The sequence below is a fragment of the Oncorhynchus clarkii genome, chromosome 4, assembly GCF_045791955.1.
Source record: "Oncorhynchus clarkii lewisi isolate Uvic-CL-2024 chromosome 4, UVic_Ocla_1.0, whole genome shotgun sequence".
Classification (NCBI taxonomy): domain Eukaryota; kingdom Metazoa; phylum Chordata; class Actinopteri; order Salmoniformes; family Salmonidae; genus Oncorhynchus; species Oncorhynchus clarkii.
The window spans coordinates 58,810,791-58,831,901 of record NC_092150.1 but is presented as its reverse complement, the minus strand read 5'-3'; the positions used below and the strand labels follow the sequence as shown (position 1 = coordinate 58,831,901).

General features: G+C 41.8%; 3 protein-coding genes across 3 annotated transcripts in view; 1 reads left to right on the top strand and 2 right to left on the bottom strand.

The window, feature by feature from the left end:
* The window catches only part of LOC139407005 (serine/threonine-protein kinase D3-like), a 57,191-nt gene extending 44,620 nt beyond the window's left edge, over nt 1-12,571 (bottom strand). Inside the window, exons 1-2 of the mRNA XM_071150243.1 lie at nt 12,304-12,571; nt 11,057-11,869 (exon numbers count right to left, since the gene is read on the bottom strand). Coding sequence (XP_071006344.1) covers nt 11,057-11,359 — 303 coding nt within the window. The 5' untranslated portion in view covers nt 11,360-11,869; nt 12,304-12,571. The remainder of the gene's footprint in view (nt 1-11,056; nt 11,870-12,303) is intronic.
* Nucleotides 1-21,111, bottom strand: part of LOC139407008 (transmembrane protein 242) — a 407,233-nt gene that overhangs the window by 108,311 nt on the left and 277,811 nt on the right. The window lies entirely within an intron of this gene.
* Nucleotides 15,929-21,111, top strand: part of LOC139407004 (connector enhancer of kinase suppressor of ras 3-like) — a 43,761-nt gene continuing 38,578 nt past the window's right edge. Inside the window, exon 1 of the mRNA XM_071150241.1 lies at nt 15,929-16,184. Coding sequence (XP_071006342.1) covers nt 16,133-16,184 — 52 coding nt within the window. The 5' untranslated portion in view covers nt 15,929-16,132. The remainder of the gene's footprint in view (nt 16,185-21,111) is intronic.

Genomic DNA, 21,111 nt, shown 5'->3' with positions numbered 1-21,111 from the left:
TGTAGGTTTTTGGTAATCGAATTTCAAGGCAAATCATTTCTGTAAATAGAAGTGCTGATATTAGTTGGAAGGGGTTTTTACTTCAACATGATTATGTTTTGATGCATTTATAATACCTTTTAAGACTTTTTCTGCAAGATGATCCATTCATCCATCCATCTATGATCCATTTTTTGGGCCGTTTGACCAGAAATCAAGGCCATTGCTTATTCCTAATATTTAGGAGAAAAAAATGGTTGGAAAATGTATATATACCTTAATTTACAAAAATATATAGACTCAGCTTTCAGTTGACGCCAGATTTGACCTATGAATGTCACATGTTGCTGCTCATGGGTCCTTTTAAATGGAAATGACATCAACCAGGAGAGTAGAGGAAGTCACACACTCAAACAGCTGCCTGCCAAAAAAACATCAGCAAACACTGGGCTTCCAGAGGCTTTTACAATCAACCCCAGAGGGAGCGCATATACATCCCAGTGAGGCGAGATAAAGCTTTTAATTAAACTGCTTTTTGAGGCAATTTGGGACAGTTTTTCCAATTCATAAGCCAAAAACCCAATATCTCCCTCCCTTTGCAGACGAGAAACTCTTGGAAAAACATGCCTCATGCCTTAAACTGCGCACAGTATAATCAAATCTTAATTACTTTGCTCTCGGAAGGGATGATCACTTGCATTATGGTATAGGAAACGAGTGTGTCATATCAGTACATGTTTGTGTCCCAAATGGCACCCTATTCCCTATACAGTGCACCACTTTTGACCAGGGTGCCCATAGGGCTCTTGTCAAAAATAGTGCACTATGTAAGGAATAGGGTGCCATTCGGGACGTAGCCATTGACATTAAACACTTAGGGGAGAGTCACATTCAGAGAAGGTTATATTAAGGCTGATCACATGCACAGGGATAACTCTCCCTTAAGCAAGCTGACCAATGACGGATCGTACATCTGGCTGTTCTATTGACCAGATGAGAGCCTTGGCTGGTAAACTGCAGCCATATGCATTAGACTACTGCATCTCTCTCTCTATCTTCCTATCTCTCTTCCTCTCGCACGCTCTCTGTCTCACTCTCGCTCCCTCGTCTCTCTCTCTCTATCTCTCTCTCTCTCGCTCAGGGAGAGATAAGGACAACAAAAGGCCTGGCTCGTCCTGTATAAAGCAATTGATTTAAAATAATATTATTTTCAGACCGGGAGGGGTTGATTCCACAATAGTGCCGTTGTCAGACTATGAGTCTAAAATAGTGAGGGCATTCTACAGTGGGAGATACTGTACATTAAGGCACACACACAGTGCATACAGTGTACTGCCATTAAGTGTAGGTCAAATCACAGTCAAGCTTCCGGGCATGGCGTAGCCTATTGGACTTTTGCAAGCAAACTTAAGCAAAACAGATCATATGAAAAGTGATGCACTGCTATCAATTAAAAGCATCAGCAAGACACACACCACATCACTGTTCTGTTCCTCATCGGCCAGGTCAATGTTTGTCCCTCCAGCCCTCACAATGAGCTTGACATTGACGCCAGTCAAATCCTATGTTCTCCTTCCTCATGTGGGAAGCTATCAGTAAGCCAAACTGATATTTCCTCGTATGAGGTGGTGAGGCCAGCAGGGTTGTTGCAATTAAACCTAAAGGACAAAACAGACCGCACCAACAAACTGTTATAAGCAGAGGGAGGTTGTCCTATCGGCGTCTGACCACAGAATATTGCGGACATGATTTTCTGATCATATCCCGATGATTCTACATGTTGACTCGAACCATTCGTCAACACCCAGCAGGTGATCTACTGTGCAAGGTTCGTTACGGTGTGTCTTTTCCTTTAGGGCCCGGTTTCAGAGGGCTGAACAGAATCCACATACTGTAGATTTCCTATTGGACAATCAGTGGGCATCTCCACGTCCTAGACCCCGCTGTATCAGTATGATTCACAATAAGAAGCACAGAGATGTTGACAGCCAGCTACGCCTTAGGGAATGTTAAACTGAATACATAGTATTGGCTACTGAGACAACTAAGATAACACAATTCTATTTCAGAGTGTTTGAGTCGACTACTCAGAAACACGTTTTTGCATAACTCCAAAGGTCCTTGGATATTTTTACACTGTATTGTCCTGAAGACTATTCCTGTTTCTTTTCGCAGTGAGGGACAAAAGGCTTTCAACGTAGACATAACGGCACTGTCTGACAGGGACTTTCTGAAAAGAGACAAGATACAGTTGAAGTCGGAAGTTTACATACACTTAGGTTGGAGTCATTAAAACTTGTTTTTCAACCACTCCACAAATGTCTTGTTAACAAACTATAGTTTTGGCAAGTCGGTTAGGACATCTACTTTGTACAAGTAATCTTTCCAACAATTGTTTACAGACAGATTATTTCACTGTATCACAATTCTAGTGGGTCAGACCTTTACAGACACTAAGTTGACTGTGCCTTTAAACAGCTTGAAAAATTCTAGAAAATTATGTAACGGCTTTAGAAGCTTCTGATAGGCTAATTGACATCATTTGAGTTAATTGGAGGTGTACCTGTAGATGTATTTCAAGGCCTACCTTCAAACTCAGTGCCTCTTTGTTTGACATCATGGGAAAATCAAAAGAAATCAGCCAAGACCTCAGAAAAAAAATTGTAGAATCTGGTTCATTCTTGGGAGCAATTTCCTAACTCCTGAAGGTACCACGTTCATCTGTACAAACAATAGTACGAAAGTATAAACACTATGTGATCACGCAGCCATCATACCGCTCAGCAAGGAGACCCATTCTGTCTCCTAGAGATGAACACACTTTGGTGTGAAAAGTGCAAATCAATCCCAGAACAACAGCAAAGGACATTGGGAAGATGCTGGAGGAAACAGGTACAAAAGTATCTATATCCACAGTAAAACGAGTCCTATATCGACATAACCTGTTTACAGACAGGCTGCTCAGCAAGGAAAAAGCCACTGCTCCAAAATCACCATAAAAAGCCACTACAGTTTTTCTAACTGCACATGGGACTAAGATCTGACTTTTTGGAGAAATATCCTCTGGTCTGGTGGAACAAAAATAGAACTGTTTAGCCATAATGACCATCGTTATGTTTGGAGGAAAAAGGGGGAGGCTTGCAAGCCGAAGAACACCATCTCAACCCGTGAAGCACGGGGGTGGCAGCATCATGTTGTGGGGGTCCTTTGCTGCAGGAGGGACTGCTGCACTTCACAAAATAGATGGCTTCATGAGGGAGGAAAATTATGTGGATATATTGAAGCAACATCTCAAGACATCAGTCAGAAAGTTAAAGCTTGGTCGCAAATGGGTCCTCCATATGGACAATGACCCCAAGCATACTTCCAAAGTTGTGGCAAAATGGCTTAAGGACAACAAAGTCAAGGTATTGGAGTGGCCATCACAAAGCCCTGACCGCAATCCCATAGACAATTTGTGGGCAGAACTGAAAAAGCGTGTGCGAGAAATGAGGCCTACAAACCTGACTCAGTTACACCAGCTCTGTCAGGAGGAATTGGCCAGAATTCACCATTGTGGGAAGCTTATGGAAGGCTACCCAAAACGTTTGACCCAAGTTAAACAATGTAAAGGCAATGCTACCAAATACTAACTGAGTGTATGTAAACTTCTGAACCACTGGGAATGTGATGAAAGAAAGAAAAGCTGAAATAAATCATTCTCTCTACTATTATTCTGACATTTCAAATTCTTAAAATAAAGTGGTGATAATCACTGACCTAAGACAGGGAATTTTTACTCTGATTAAATGTCAGGAATTATGAAAAACTGAGTTTAAATGTATTTGGCTAAGGTGTATGTAAACTTCCGACTTCAAATATATATCCTACAGCAGTACTTCAGGGTCTGTGTTAGTTAAAGACTCACTGGCAATATTTAACCACATGGCACCCTACACCCCTACTGTCTCTGGTCAAAAGTAGTGCACTGAAAAGATAATAGGATGCCATTTAGGACACAGCGTTGCCTGTCACTAAACCCATGAATCAAATATTGCGCGTGCCCAATCCACACGGTCCACACCATGTGACAGCCAATGGTGGAAGGCAGAGGCCCCCACAATACAGACACACATACATGGATGTCACTTTTCTCCTTTCTAGAAATACTATTGGGGCACAGTCGAAGGAGCTTAGTAAAAAGGAAGTGGTCTTTGCAGACAGGAAGTCGAAATATAATGTTCACATGGAGCAACTCTTTTAGTTTATTGTGGAAGACAGAATATTTCCGAAAGACAAATTCACGGATAATAACAAAAACAACTAAGAGGAATAACATACACAATGTAGACTTCATGAGAGTAGAAGATGGCTTTATTCTCATTGGTTTACATTTAATTGAATTAGTTCCATTAAGTGTGGATACCACCAGTATTTTATCTGGAAATTCCTCAGTAACACTTTATTTGGATACTCCGTCTGTACTTGCTCAACAGACTATCTACAGACTACCAGTAACATTACAACTAACTATCTACTAACCCTAACCCTAACGCTTACCCTAACCCTTATCCTAACCCTAAGCGTAACCTTTACCCTAACCATTATTCTAAACCTAACCCTAACCCTAACTCTAACCGTAACCTTAACAAAGAGTTGCTTATCAACTGATAGTTTGTTGATAGTATGGCCATCTGAAGAGCAGATCTGGACTATCCAAATAAAGTGTGTCCAAAAAAACGCTTTTACGTTCCTCATTACTTTTATGTGGCCCTTTTACGTACCTTCGATGACGCCTATACAGAACTTCAAAATGTCATAACTCCAGTACCGTCACAATTCATGTAGCGTGTGTCCCAAATGTCACCCCAGTCTCTATGTAGTGCACTACCTTTGTGCAGGGTCTATAGGGGAATAAAGGGGAATAGGGTGCCATTTGGGACACTACCTCAGACGTCCAAACCAGAGATCCCACTGCCGGCCTTACACGGTCTAACATATCACACACGGCTCACATTACATAGTCTGAATAGGGATTTCAGACGAGTTCCAAGCCCCTCAGCAGTTTCCTCCATAAAACAGGTCACCCCCTTCCCTGTATACAGATGTAGGATCTTAATTTGATCACCCTGTTGCAGGAGAACTTTCCTGCAATGCAGCAAATTTAAAATGTGTTGTGTATCTGAGGTTTAGAAAGACGTCTAAAGTTTGTAGGACTTGATTTTCCCCTTGTGAAAAATGTATCAACCCCTACAAAAACTATCCAGGAATTATAATCCACATAATAATTCACATTTCCAGTTGCTTCAGGATTATATTCCTGCTGTAACAAACTGGCTCAAGTTAAGATGCTACAGCTGTAGTGCACTACTTTTGACCAGAGCTCTGGTCAAAAGTAGTGCACTCTATAGGTAATAGGGTACCATTTGGGATGCAGCGAGGCCAGGGATGTTAAGGAAGGCCCAAGGCTCATACAGAGATCCAAGCCCTTAAAGCTGAACACATTCCTCAGTAATGTGACAACGACCCTTGCCTGTCCAATGAAGAGGGAGTATGTCAACATAGTCGGACGTAGATCTGTTAGCGTGGCTAGCACTTAACCTTCCTGGACATTAGCAGGTCGCACTAACGCATTGAACTAGAGCTAGAACGGACAGAGAATCCCACCAAGCACAATCATCCATTCTGGGGGATCATGCTAAGTGACAGGAACGAACATCACAAAGACTGAACAATGAAAACCTGCTCAACTGATTTCACCAAATCCCCCAGGGCTCTATATGTACTCTATTTCCCCTGAACAAGGCAGTTAACCCACTGTTCCTAGGCCGTCATTGAAAATAAGAATTTGTTCTTAAATGACTTGCCTAGTTAAATAAAGGTTACATTTTTTTTATTAAATATCATGATTTGTGGAAATTATAAAATAATAGTGCCTCCGTCAGTATTAGGCCTGGTTTATTAATAAAAAGGGCAATCATAAAAGTTTATAGAAATCATTAGGAACCATGCAATGGTACTAAACAAAATGCTAAAAGAAAGGTAATTCCATTGTAATTCTTATTCTCCAACATACAAGGAGCAGCAGCATCATCGATGAATTAAAGCGTAGAGAGATTCCGGATTGCCCCCCGTGAACTGGCGCTAATAATACAAGCTCAGTCGCAACCAGAGTCATCACAATCAGCTGCCATTTGCACTTATCTAATCTTGATAATACGCCCTAAGAGACACATGTTATTCTCTATGGGCCATCCCTGAATTGAATATGGTCTGCAGGGTGAAATGTCCCTCTCTTTCCCGCTCTCTCTTTCTCGCTCTCCCTCCCGCCCTCTCTCTCTCTCTCACTCGCTCTCTATCCCACTCTCTCTCCCTCTCTCTCGCTTTCATCTTTGCTCTTCAATCCACCTATTCCCTATAATAATGCACTACTTTTTTACCAGAGCCTATTGAAGGTGGTATTCATACGAGAGAGAAGGAGCTCGGTCATGTTCATACAATGACACCACACCATCAGATGCAGTTACAGGACTAATGAGAAATTGGGATAGAGAGAACTTCATCAAGGAAGTACAAACCAGGATCTGATGTAGGATCTTGATTTGAGCCAGTTTGCTACAGCTGGGAAATAATCCTGAAGAAACAGGAAATGTGAATTATTATGTGGATTATAATGTAGGGGTTGATACATTTTTCGTTTTGGGCAAATCAAGTCTGTCATTTTAAAGTTAGAAGCCTTTTTTACACCTTAATTACACTGCAGGTTGTGCAGGACAATTCTCGGCAACAAACAGGCAATCAAATTAAGATCCTGCATCTGTAGTTAAATCACTGTTCTCTCTGCTGTTCCAGTCTTGTCCTGTGCACTGGCTGAAACAAATGATTAGCCTGTGGTACTTTGAGCAGGAATCACATACTCAGCTCCACATGCAGGAGTGGGGGAGGGGGATGGGTGGTCAGTCATTCATACACCAACAGCATAGTTCCATGGCTCCAGTCACCTTGACATGTCATTCATGTCACACAATGCATGTGGTCGAATAACGGCCATAATAACAAAGCCGGAATTATGGAAGTTACTTAGTATATAACATATTAACAACACATGTCATAGGGTTTTAAAAAAAAATACAGCTTTGTCCAAAGACTTGCTGGACTTCCCCTATACAATTGCATTTGATAACTAAGAACACAAAAAGACACCATTGGTGACCATTATTATTGCATTCATTGGCAAGGAGCCATATCTCCAGGACCAATTTAACTGGCTCACGCTAAACAAGACCTGTGCCTCAACCTGAGGGCTGACACTCTATAAGCCCTTGTGCTTAAATGGGGGCTGTACAAAAAGACCCTAGAATGATATCGCCATTAGCCATTGGTTTTCAGTACTGACGAAAATGATGGTGAAGGATGACGACCTCTGAACCACAGCAATAGAATGATGCGATGGAGTGAATCATTACAGTTCTAGTACATTCTAATTCTTTAGTTCCAACACTGGGTTAAGAGTTTGCAAGACAGACCGATCTTTTTATTAGAGCAAAGTGCATTTGTTTGGACATTAAGGAATAGGTCAGCAATCTGCAATTCAGTTCCTTTTGCTCAATTGCACTTTGTGGTAAGCAGATCTAAAATGCTGTTATACATTAATGAAAAATATAATCAGTGGTAAACGCTGTAAGCAGATTATTTTCCCCTCGTTCTGAGTAAGTCGCTCTATTTCATGCTCTTCATATACTGTCGCATTTGAATGGCTGATAGAGGAATTGAATGGCCAGAATCTGATTTACTTCTCCCCCACTCTTGCAACAATCATCAACTGACTTAGCAGTTGTAGCCTCAAGGAAATTCCAAAACACACAACTCTCTGGCAACGTGGGTACAAATCCTGTCTCTGCCCTTCTCACCTGTCGGCCCCCCTCCCTCTAAATTCGGACAAAATAATAAATAAATAAACAACATTTTTAACACACTACCATCTCTCTGTCTGCGGCCTGCAGCGTACATCAACCTGGAGCTGTGTTGTGTGACAGGACAGGGAAGCCGGGGGTGACTACGGAGCCGAGCAGGGCAGGCAGAGGAGGCCCTGGACAGTATGGCGGCCTGCAGGGGAGGGGAACTTCCCCACTGGCTTCCTGGACCCCCCGGGAACAGTCCCTGTTCCCCTCCACCCCTCCTACAGGATCACAAATATTACATGGCCTGACCTACAGTAAATATAGTCCCGGAGTTTCAATACTCCCACACTAGGGTTGCGTCACAAATGGCACCCTATTCACTACTTTTGACCAGGGCCCATCGGGCTCGTATTCTCTGAAAGTGAAGTGGTGAGAGAGTTTATAAGCATCTCTTTCTGGTATGAACCACCATCATTAATGTGATGAAGTTGTATTGTTGACCCAGATAATATGGATAGTGGATATACACTCCCCTATGTATTTATTTGGACAGTGAAGCTACAACTTTTAATTTGGCTCTATACTCCAGCATTTTGGACATGAGATCAAATGTTTTATAAGAGGCGGGGGGAAAGAATTAACGTTTAGTCCGCCCATTTGGTCCCATATTCCTAGCATGCAATGACTAAATGAAGTTTGTGACTTCATTTGCATTTTGTTCGGATTGTGTTGTGCCGTATAGAAATGAATGGTAAATAATGTACTGTGTCATTTTGGAGTTCATTTTATTGTAAATAAGTATAGAATAACTTTCTGAACACTTCTACATTAATGTGGATGCTACTACCATGATTATGGATAACATGAATTGTGAATAATGATGTAATGATGAGTGAGGAAGTTACAGAGGCATTAATATCATATGCTAACCTCTTATTTGTAACAGTGAGAGGTTAGCAAGACTTGTTTTGGTACTTTAAAAAAAAAATTGTGATATCCAATTGGTAGTTACAGTCTTGTCCCATCGCATAGCTATCCCGTACGGATTCGGGGTAGTCATGCGTCCCCCGAAACACGACCCTGCCAAGCCGCACTGCTCGCTTAACCCAGAAGCCAGTCGCACCAATGTGTCGGAGGAAATACCGTACAACTGGTGACCGAAGTCAGCATGCATGCGCACAACCCGCCACAAGGAGTCGCTAGAGCACGATGAGACAAGGACATCCCGGCCGGCAAAACCCTCCCCTAACCCGGACGATGCTGGGCCAATTGTGCACCGCCTCATGGGTCTCCCTGTATCGCGGCCGGCTGCAACGCAGCCTAGGATCGAACCCGGGTCTTTAGTGATGCCTCTAGACCGCTGCGCCACTCGGGAGGCCTTGAGGTTAGCATGTTTTGAGGAGAGGATCTTTGTGCATCTGTAACTTTCTCACTCATCATTATTCACGATTCATGCATGATTATCCGTAACCATGGTAGCATCCACATGAATGTAGAAGTGTTCAGAAACATTCTATTCTTATTCTTATTCTATACTAGATGTAAGGGTATTTGTTTAGTGCATGATTGAAGGCCAAGCAACCTCATTGTCCACTCCTTCACCATATCCATGCAGTTATATGATATACACTGTATGTTTAGATTGAGGAAGAGAAAAGATGTGATGTTGCACTACTATGAACCATGTTATGTTACAACGCGTTCCTTTGGTTTCCCTTGTGAAATCTAACATAAAAAAAACAGAAAAAAGTGAGAGTGAGTTTTACCTACATGCATTTCAGTTGTGTCATTGCTGTCGCGTCAGTCAACCATCATCATAACAAAAAGGTTGTTTTTCTGCCCGTACTCAAGAACCATACCAGGAAAAAACAGTGTTTTACATTACTCTGTGTAATTGTTACACAAAGACAAACTGCGAATGGTATGTGTGATAAAGCCCTCTACAGCGAGCACCAAAAGTATTGGGACAATGAAAATGTATTTTTGGATCTGTACTCCAGTATTTTGGATTTGAAATGATACAACGACTGTGATGTTAAGCTTTATTTTAAGGGTAATTTCATCCATATCGGGTGAACCGTTTAGAAATTACAGCACTTTTTGTACATAGTCCCCCCCAATTTTACGGTACCAAAAGTATTGGGACAAATTCACTTAATTAAATGTAGCATACAGGAAAAAGTGAATATGTTGTTGAGTAATGTAGTGTACTCTGGTGTGCATACCGTGTCTTCCATTTTTCATTGCCTACCACAGTATTTCAATGTATTGCAAAAGCAGGAGGGAGAAACTGCCTCTCAGCTAAACAACCACTGGAGCACCTATTGTGTGCAAAACACAAGTGTCACATTCATAGCAGAAACTTAAACACAAGATAACACATGTGAAAACCACAACTATATACTGTTGCTCTCTTTTCATCAAATGCATATTTTTTTTCCCACACTGGTGCTCGTTTTATAATATAAACTGGGTGGTTCGAGCCCTGAATGCTGATTGGCTGACAGCTGTGTTATATCAGACCGTATACCATGGGTAGGCCAAAACATTTCTTTTTACTGTTCTAATTACGTTGGTAACCAGTTTATGATAGCAATAAGGCACCTCGGGGGGTTGTGGTATATGGCCAATATACCACTGCTAAGGGCTGTGTCAAAGAAAAGCCATTAGCTGTGGCTATATAACACACCTCCTCGGGCCTTATTGCTTAAATATAATGCCACACGTCATGGTATAATACAACACATGTTTACGGTCTACAAAACAGTAATTACTACAAAAACAGTGCAAATGTGAGCCGTGAAACCCTTGGAAACCAACAAGATCTTTCAAACATTCCGTTTCAAATATGTAATCAGTAACACTATAGCCTAGACCATGGCTCTCCAACCCTGTTCCTGGAGAGCTACCCTTCTGTAGGTTTTCAATGCAACCCCAGTTGTAGCTAACCTGATTCACTTGATCAACCAGCTAATTATTAGAATCATGTGCGCTAGATTAGGGGTTGGAGCGAAAACCTACAGGACGGTAGCTCTCCAGGAACCGGGTTGGAAGAGCCCTAGTCTAGAGTGTAGACTACAAAGCAATGAAGTATGACATGAAATGAAGTGCATGTCTTCATGCATACCCACATACATCACGAGGAGGACTATGCTATTGTACACTACTGCCCAGAAATGATTAGAGACTGTATTTACCTTTTGATCCACTATTGAACATACAAGCTCCTTCACCGCAGCTAGCCCGGACAGATCGCTGGCATCCAAGTTCACCGTTTCCCTGGTGAGTCCGATCTGGAGGAGAAAAGACAACCCGTGGAAAGAGCACTGGGAGTTGGTGGGGCTCGGGGCGCTGAGACTCCCATTTGACAGCCGACCGTAGAGCGTTGCCGGCGGGCTTGGAGACGGCGAGGGAGTCGGTGGGGCCACTGGGTGGGGGGCCACAGAGAGGGGGTAAAGTCTAGGTAAGGGCGGAAGGGACGAACTGCTGCAGGCAGACATTGTCTGGCTTATGTCTTCTTGACGGGGTAAAGACGGAAAGGTGAGCGACGTGTATTATTTAGAAGAGCAGCTCGCAAGTTCTTTTCAACGCCATCGGGTATGTTGAAGCATCTTGGTCATCTTGTCGATAATATCCAGTCGGTTGAATAAGTAATAGATCATAGTGAACACCACCCCTTTGGAAATAAACAAGTAGGCCTACTCTGAAGTGTAACTTGCGCCCTGTACACGTTTCCTCTTCGACGGCTCACATGAGATCCAAAACAGTAAGTCATGTTTTAACGAAAGCCTGTTGATTCGTCCCACATTCTCAGCTCTACACACCATTCCGAGCACAGGTGTATCTGGAGGGGAAAAATCGAGCTGCCAAAACTCCAAAAGCCCCCAACCAATGGAGAATGTTCAGCCGCAGGGCAGAAACAGACAGTTTTTATGGTGAGTAGAAGAAACAGGCACAGAGCAGCTCTCATCAGTTGCTCCTTGTAACGTTTGTCATTCCCCAGAAATTACCTGGCAACAAAAAAAGCAAACGATGAAAGTAGGTAGGCTAAGGGAGAGACACTCCGGTCGGATCAATGCGCCGGATTATCATTGCTCATTGATTAGCCGACAGTTACTGTCAATGAATAGTCTGCGAAACAGCTTGTTCTGTACACAATAATTTAATAAAAAGCCTTTAAAGGGTAATAATAATATTGTCATTACAACAATAGAATAACAGTATTATTAGTGGTATTACTATGATCACTTGTTGTGCCTTTGCATAAGGAATTTCAACTAGCCTAACAAACATCTGGAACCAAGAGACACATCTGGATATGTGCTCTCATTAGGATGGGAGACGTAAAACACGTTCATGCAATTGCTTGTAACTGTTATGCTATGCTTGATATTGTTCACTATAGCTTAACTTCCCCCACAAAGCCTATAGGCGTGTACATTACCTTTTCGAAAACGGCGGTTTTTGATCTCTGGAGATTAAACATTTGTTTTATTTCCAATCTTCCAAGAAGTTCGAACGCTTGAACTGTGAATTCGCGAAGGCAGAGTGTGCCTCCAAACTCTATATTTTGGCATTGAGTGCGAAGCCAGAGTATTTTGCCAACTATCCGTTACTTTCCTCTCAACTTTTTCCCGTAGCCAGATCGCAACCAGTTCATGCGTATCCTATTATCGCACCATAGTAACTCCCGTCCCCACTCATTCGGTAACAACAGAACACAGGACTTTCTGGGACTAGAAGTTCTAGTTTTTGTTCCACACACCAGCTGTTGATGGTGCAGCTAGACAAGAAGACCTACATTACCCGACAGGCTTTGGGTGTGTGACGCCCTTGAAGTATAAGCTATTTTCTCAGCTATTTATCCCGTTATTTGTCTCAAAACTCTATGATGGCTGTAGTATCTGCGACCTCTAACGGTGCAAATGAAAACTCCTTGCTACATTGTTGTCCTGTTACCATAACAGCGTGCCTTTTACTGCTACAGTAGCAAGGTGGCAAGGTCTCACTCAGCTCGGTGTTTGGAACACTGTCTCAGAATACAATGTCAATAATATAGTAAGTAGGTTATTGTTATTTAGTCTACATGTATCCTTTGCATGTAGAGACAATACTTTTCATTCATTGCATTTCATTACAAGGCAGCAAAATATTGACCTATGTCATATGTGCATCCCAAATTACACCCTATTCAATTTGGAGTGCACTACTTCTTACCAGGGCCAATGGTGCTCTCACCAAAAGTAGTGCACTAAATAGGGAATAGGGTGCCAATTGGAATGTACACCATATCTGCCATCTAAAACAACATAACTTCTTCTTCCAGAAGCTTCTGAAGACCATCAACCTGGTGGGGGCGGTGGTGGAGGTTGTTGAAGGAGGAGATTGATCATTCAAATGGACTATTACTCCTAAGGAGAGGAAACGGACCTTCTTCCTCCAAGCTGGCACCACATCAGAACAGCAGGGATGGGTGGAGGCTATATGTGAAGCACAGCTGAGCTCCAGGGACCATGCTACTAATGCATGTGTTGTGCAATAGACCTATTGAATTTGACATAGATTGTTTTACACCTTTATACTCATGTGGGCCTACTGGACTGTGGCAATGTGTGATTTTTGTGTGTGAAAGTTTTGCCAAAAGGAGGCATAGCATTAATATGATATTTTAGGCTTGTGTTTGCTTAAGTCATGCCCTCAGTCTTCGATATCATCAGTGCTGCTGAAACAACTTGAATTGGGTTTTTCACTAGTCTACTTTTCACATTACATCCACCTGTTATCATTATTTTCTTTCAGTTGAATTCCATTCTTTAAAGAGCAATAATACCTTACTAGATATTGGTAGGAATCTACTTTGGCAGGATTCGTGCATTTCATGCTACAAGAAAGGAACCCAGTAGCCTATGTAATCCTTTGTTCTTTGACTCCGCAGTAGAACCATTTCCTGTGCTACGTGCATAATACATATTGTTTCCGACCTCAACCCCCTTTTATCTCCATCTGTATACATTTGCACAGCGGTGCCACTGGACCTGGCCAGAATGTATTGTAAATATTGACAGTTAGTTGCCATGGTACTGTATAATTCTCTTTCACAGGAATCCTGATACTAAAGCATTGGCCTAATGGTCCATAGATGTGTGTGTGTGTGTGTGTGTGTGTGCGTGTGTGTGGAAATACCTCAGGAAACACAGTAGTTGGAGGTTAAAGATTAAACAAAGGAAAGAGAAGACCGAGCAGACTGAGATGGAACTGAATCTGAGTGTGTGTCGAAATACAAAATACAGGTCAGCGCCAAACCTCAGGTTCAGTTGGAAAAGGAAGGAAGATCCTCTCTCCATGGATGTTCCTCTTAGTCAAGTTCTCCTCTACCTTGGTGCCAGACCCAGACCACCCTCTGAGAGGCATTGACCAGATTCCAAATGGCATCCTATTCCCTACTTTTGAACAAAGACCTATGGGCCCCGGTAAAAAAAAAACAGTGCACTATATAGGGAATAGGGTGCCATTTGGGACGTAACCTTGATTACGCAGGTTACACACACTCCTGCAAACATGCTCACAGAGAGGGAGAGGAAGAGGGAGAGGGAGAGGGAGAAAGAGTGTTTTAGAGCTAAGATCCATCGTCAGCAGAAAAATAAGTTGACTGTCAAGACAAATGTGTTATTTTTAACAGCAAGTCTTGAAATGCAACAGTTTTCTAGTGTGAGTAATGCACACACAGAAGTCTATGTCAGACATCCAGTTCAATACGCAGTGTGAGGCTGCTTACAAAATGGCACCCTATTCCCTATATAGTGCATTACTTTTGACCAGGTCCTTTGGGCTCTGGTCAAAAGTAATGCACTATACGGGGAATAGAGTGCCATTTAGAATGCATCCAGTGTCTCGACCAGCTTATTCTAAGCCGTGCTTGAGCCAGTGCTCACGGCAGAGCAGAATACGAACGCACCAGTCACACAGGATTTATGAACACAGGACATCTAGAAACACACTGCAGGTGTGAACCGTTCAGCACTGAAAGAAACAGGCTTTACAAACGCATTGATGGAGATTGTATGTTGTGGAGGCACGTCAAGTCAAGGACCAAAATGTAAAAAAACTTTGTGACATCGGCAGTTTATTATTCTGCACACACATATAGAGTGCAAAATGTAAATGTTTTGTTTATTCTAGAAATTCTTTATTTCTTGAGTTGGTGTATTGGGGGAGTTAGAATTTAATTCCCTGTAAGGGTTCTCAAACTGCTGAAGTCAAGTGATCAGTACAGCTAGTCAATACAGTAGCAAAAAAGAACCTCTCTCCTGGTGTCAGAAGATGGCAGTCTTTCCTTAAAGAAACAATTACTTCTCATGACGTTCAACAAGTTGTGGATTGTAATTGCCAGGCAAATGTATAGGCTACATTGTTTATAGGTATTATAGCAGACGCCTGTCCTTTATCCAGTCTCTGACATGGATAAACGACCTAAGAAAAAATATCATTGTGAATTGATTGAATCAATTAAACATGACACCCACACACATAAAATAATTGTTTTGTTGTTGTTAATTTACACTCTTGTGTAACATAACATTCTTCTCAGAACCCATGGAACCCTAAACGTCCCCTTAAAACCCGTAAAGTCCCATATCACTGGCACCACATCACTCTTCCCATGGGAAACTTTGGGGAGATTTAATTGTCATACCAGGCAACACCCAACTTATGAATAGACTCACGCTTTGAGACTTAGACAGGATGTGGGGTCTAATTAGATACCACCAGACCCAAACGTTGTGTGTGAATTTGAAGTGTGATACATTGAAGAAAACATTTAGCACATTGTTTGGCCTAGAAGTCTATATTTGATTATTTTCACAAAAACCTGTTGAGTAATACATTCAAAGGTTTTCACAATAATATTTTATATTTTCCTCCAATATAATGTATCTTATTAAATAGCCTATGCAATGATAAAGCTCACTTGCTAGCAGTAACGGTTTTGGTTGAGTAGTGGTTGATGACCCGCACTGAAATCTGATACTCCCGCCCCTAACTTCTCTCATGTTTGCGCTACTGCACTCACTGTAGACTTGTTTTCCCACATGCGATCAGTTGGTGCTGGGGGCTGTAGCGGGAGCAGAGTACTAGGACTATTTCCATGCAATGTCGTTGTAGTTACATGTCTATTACTATGTGGATTGACTGATTTATCATCAAAACTAGCTTAAAAGACAAAGACTTACTGAAAAAGACGGTTACATTTTTGCAGGCATAATTTCAAAGAAATGGATCCCATAAGGAAGTGGACCCCTAAACAAGTTGTCGATTGGATGAGAGGTGAGTTGAGTGCCTTGCTGATTATAACATAACGTTAAACTGTTCCCAATCATAGTATAATAATGTCTGTGTAACCTCATTTATTTATGAATATCCTGTTTAACTGTATATATATATCGTTGTTATAGCCTAGTTAATTGCCTGTTTGAATACAACTTTATGGTTTAATGTTTAGAATGAAGAATTTAAACTAGGTTTGAAGCTAGAACCCTTAATTGCTATATGCATTTTTTGACTTATAAATGAATTATGTATACCCATTGATTTTTGAAGAATATAACTTAGAATTGTCCCATGAGCTCAGTTCAATTGTCATACCCTATCAAAACCAAAAATCTAAGATTATTTTACACAAATGTCTGTAAACAACGGAAATGAAAACAAACACTGTACCGCCTCAAAACATGGTTAAAACTATACATTTGATATCATGGATGGTCAGTCCATGCATCCATAGCTCTGTCTATGAATTTGAGAGTGGTTACATTTCTACAGTCCCATCCATCCCTTAGCTTTTTTTTAGCAAAACCGGGGCAGGGATGCAGCACTGTTCTTTTTTCAATGAAGGATTCTAGCTTTAACTTTGATTGCTTTTAGTAACCAACAACTTTCAATTGCGTTTTGAGAACGTTGATTGAATAACTGTTATAAATGTCCACAAAAGTTACAGGTGAGTGTCGGTGTATCTTATAAGTGGTTGTTGCATTGCAACTTTGTAACAAGCAAGTGTTATATGGCTTTTTGTAGGGGAGATATTAAGTATAATCTTTAAATTCATAGAAATGTTGATTTTATGAGAGGAAATTGTGTGCCAAATGCGAGGAGTGTTTATTTATGTTTACTTTAAAGTACACGTGCGCACTGAACAGAGCTCCTTTAGGTATAGGTCGGTAGGCTACTAGGAGCTCGCTATTTTCTGTTGTTGAGAACCAAAGCTCAACTGTCTTCTTGTATGATTCCACAAATACAGTACTTTTATCTAAAAACAGCACATTCCTTTTCGCTTTTAGGCTTTACGAAACCCATGTCACACACTTAGCTCCTTTGAATAGCGCCAAAATATAACCATGGCAGTGTGTTTCAAAAGGTGTTATGAACCCCTACCCCTGTCCTGTCTGTATGACTAAATAAATTCCTCAAATTCTCAATGCATCACCATGCAGAGTTGATTCTATTGTAGACTGCACGCTTTTCCATTCTGATAGAGATCATTAAACTTATGGAGGCAGGGTGACATCTCAGTGTGAAAGTCAGACACACTTCTATTGCCTTAAATATAACTCAGGCTGATTATATTCATTCCAATGGAAATACATGCTGTGGAAAAAATGCCCTCAAATGTAATCCCAGCAACACTGAACCAGGGAACGCCTTGCTTATGCCCTTACAGTAAAAACAGTATTGGTTATAAACTATGGGATTGTGATAGACATGACAGCATATATCACCTTGCTTATTTCCTTACAATATAAACCTACTGTAGTCCCAGTTAAATTATGGGATTATGTTTGAGATGTGACAGCATCTGATCTGTAGGATTTCTACCAGGACAAACAAATGGCACCCCATTCCCTTTATAGTCCCCTACTTTTGACCAGAGTCCTGGGGCCCTGGTCAAAAGTAGTGCACTATACAGATGTAGGATCATAACTTGATCACCCTGTTTGCAGGAGAACTTTCCTGCAATTCAGGGAATGTAACACTTGCAGTGTATTTGAGTTTTAAAAAGGCTTCTGAAGTTAATTTCCACTTAGACATTTCAGACTTGATTACCCCTTATGAAAAATGTATCAACCCCTACCAAAACATCCATTAATTATAATCCACATAATAATTCCAATTTCATGTTGTGGCAGGATTATTTTCCTGCTGTGGAAAACTGGCTCAAATTAAGATCCTACATCTGCAAATGGAATAGGGTACCATATAGGATGCAACCAAGCATTGGCCATTGTGTCAGCATTAAAGGCATGTATTCATATTCATTGCCATGTGTCGTTAAACTATGAATGATAACAGCAGGATACGCTTGACCTGTTAACAGGTCATCACATTAGGAAGAGTGGACCGTCAGAGACCCATGAATTAGCATTCAGTCAGGAGATGACAATGAAGGAAGCTATCTTTATTTAGAGTACTGCTGCTGTCATGAATTGAAAAAGTGTTTTGGACCTATGAAAGGAGCCAAGCCATCAAGCTAATGTGTTTCATAACATTTACATATTGTACATCTTGAGTCAGTCTCTATATCTGCCTAAGGAGCCAAGCTAGAGAGAGTCCTTATGAGCTGAACAGCCAATGCACAATAAACAAAGATGCACGACTTGTTTATTAAAATGGGTGGTATATAGGGCTGTTTAAAAAGTACTGTGTTTGTACACAAAATCTCTGCCTCCCATATCTACTGATCATGGTAGAATTGAGCTCTGTTCTGTCAATAGGCGATTAACAATGCAGCCCAACCCCACAAAACCCTCTGCTTTGTTCTGTTATTACTGACCGTACCCATCCCTTTTAGAGTGGGGACAATGAATGGCCAAGCAGTAATTCCAGACAATAAAGGGGGTGACTGAACAAGAGCTCTGCTACAAAGGTCCGCAGCATCATGCTGTGAGCGGGGTCAAGAGGTTACGGCAGGAACTCATCAGCCATGCTTGTCTGTATTTAACAGGCATCTGCTCTGAGCTCAGATTCATCCCGCAGGAACTTGCTATGCTTCTATGTACAGTGCATTCAGAAAGTATTCAGACCCCTTGACTTTTTCCACATTTTGTTACGTTACAGCCTCATTCTAAAATGGATTCATTGAAAGTTGTTCCTCATCAATCTACACACAATACCCCATAATGGCAACGTGAAAACAGGTTTTTAGAATAAAATAAAAAAACAGAAATACTTTATATACACATAAATATTCAAACCTTTTGCTATGAGACTCAACATCCTTGAGATGTTTCTACAACTTGATTGTAGTCCACCTGTAGTAAATTCAATTGATTGGATATGATTTGGAAAGACACACACCTGGCTATATAAGGTCCTACAGCTGACAGGGCATGTCAGAGCAAAAACCAAGTCATGAGGTTGAAGGAATAGTCCGTAGAGTTCAGAGACAGGATTGTGTCAAGGCACAGATCTGGGGAAGAGTACCAAAACATTTCTGCAACATTGAAGGTCATCAAGAACACAGTGGCCTACATCATTCTTAAATGGAAGAAGTTTGGAACCACCAAGACTCTTCCTAGCGCTGGCCACCCGGGAAAGCTGAGCAATCGGGGGAGAGGGACCTTAGTCAGGGAGGTGACCAAGAACCCAATGGTCACTCTGACATTGGGACAACCTTCCAGAAGGACAACCATCTTTGCAGCACTCCACCAATCAGACCTTAATGGTAGAGTGGCCAGGCGGAAGCCACTCCTAAGTCAAAGGCACATGACAGCCCAGTTGGAGTTTGCCAAAAGGCACCTAAAGGACTCAGACCATGAGAAAAAATATTCTCTGTTCTGATGAAACCAAGATTGAACTCTTTGACCTGAATGCCAAGCTTCACATCTGGAGGAAACCTGGCACCATCTCTATGGTGAAGCATGGTGGTGGCAGCGTCATGCTGTGGGGATGTTTTTCAGCAGCAGGGACTGGGAGACTAGTCAGGGTCGAGGGAAAGATGAACGGAACAAAGTACAGAGAGATCCTTGATGAAAACCTGCTCCAGAGCCCTCAGGACCTCAGACTGGGGGCAAAGGTTTACCTTCCAACAGGACAACAACCCTAAGCACACAGCCAAGACAGCGCAGGACTGGCTTCGGGACAAGTCTCTGAATGGCCTGGAGTGGCCCCGCCAGAGCCCGGATTTGAACCCGATCGAAGAGAGACCTGAAAATAGCAGTGCAGTGACGCTCCCCATCCAACCTGACAGAGAGGATCTGCAGAGAAGAATGGGAGAAACTCCCCAAATACAGGTGTGCCTAGCTTGTAGCGTCATACCCAAGAAGATTCAAGGCTGTAATCGCTGCTAAAGGTGCTTCAACAAAGTACTGAGTAAAGGGTCTGAATACTTATTGTAAATGTTATATTTCCGATTTTAATTTTTAATACATTAGCAAAAATGTATAAAACACTGTTTTTTCTTTGTCATTATGGGGTATTGTGTGTGAGGAAGAAAAATGATTTAATACATTTTAGAAAAAGGCTGTAACATAACAAAATGTGGAAAAGTCAAGGGGTCTGAATACTTTACAAATGCACTGTATCTTAACTATACTATAAATACAGTATAATATCATTACATTTCAAATAAAATCAAATTTATTTATATAGCCCTTCGTACATCAGCTGATATCTCAAAGTGCTGTACAGAAACCCAGCCTAAAACCCCAAACAGCAAGCAATGCAGGTGTAGAAGCACGGTGGCTAGGAAAAACTCCCTAGAAAGGCCAAAACCTAGGAAGAAACCTAGAGAGGAACCAGGCTATGTGGGGTGGCCTCCTCTTCTGGCTGTGCCGGGTGGAGATTATAACAGAACATGGCCAAGATGTTCAAATGTTCATAAATGAGCAGCATGGTCGAATAATAATAAGGCAGAACAGTTGAAACTGGAGCAGCAGCACGGCCAGGTGGACTGGGGACAGCAAGGAGTCATCATGTCAGGTAGTCCTTGGGCATGGTCCTAGGGCTCAGGTCCTCCGAGAGAGAGAAAGAAAGAGAGAAGGAGAGGATTAGAGAACGCACACTTAGATTCACACAGGACACCGAATAGGACAGGAGAAGTACACCAGATATAACAAACTGACCCTAGCCCCCCGACACATAAACTACTGCAGCATAAATACTGGAGGCTGAGACAGGAGGGGTCAGGAGACACTGTGGCCCCATCCGAGGACACTCCCGGACAGGGCCAAACAGGAAGGATATAACCCCACCCACTTTG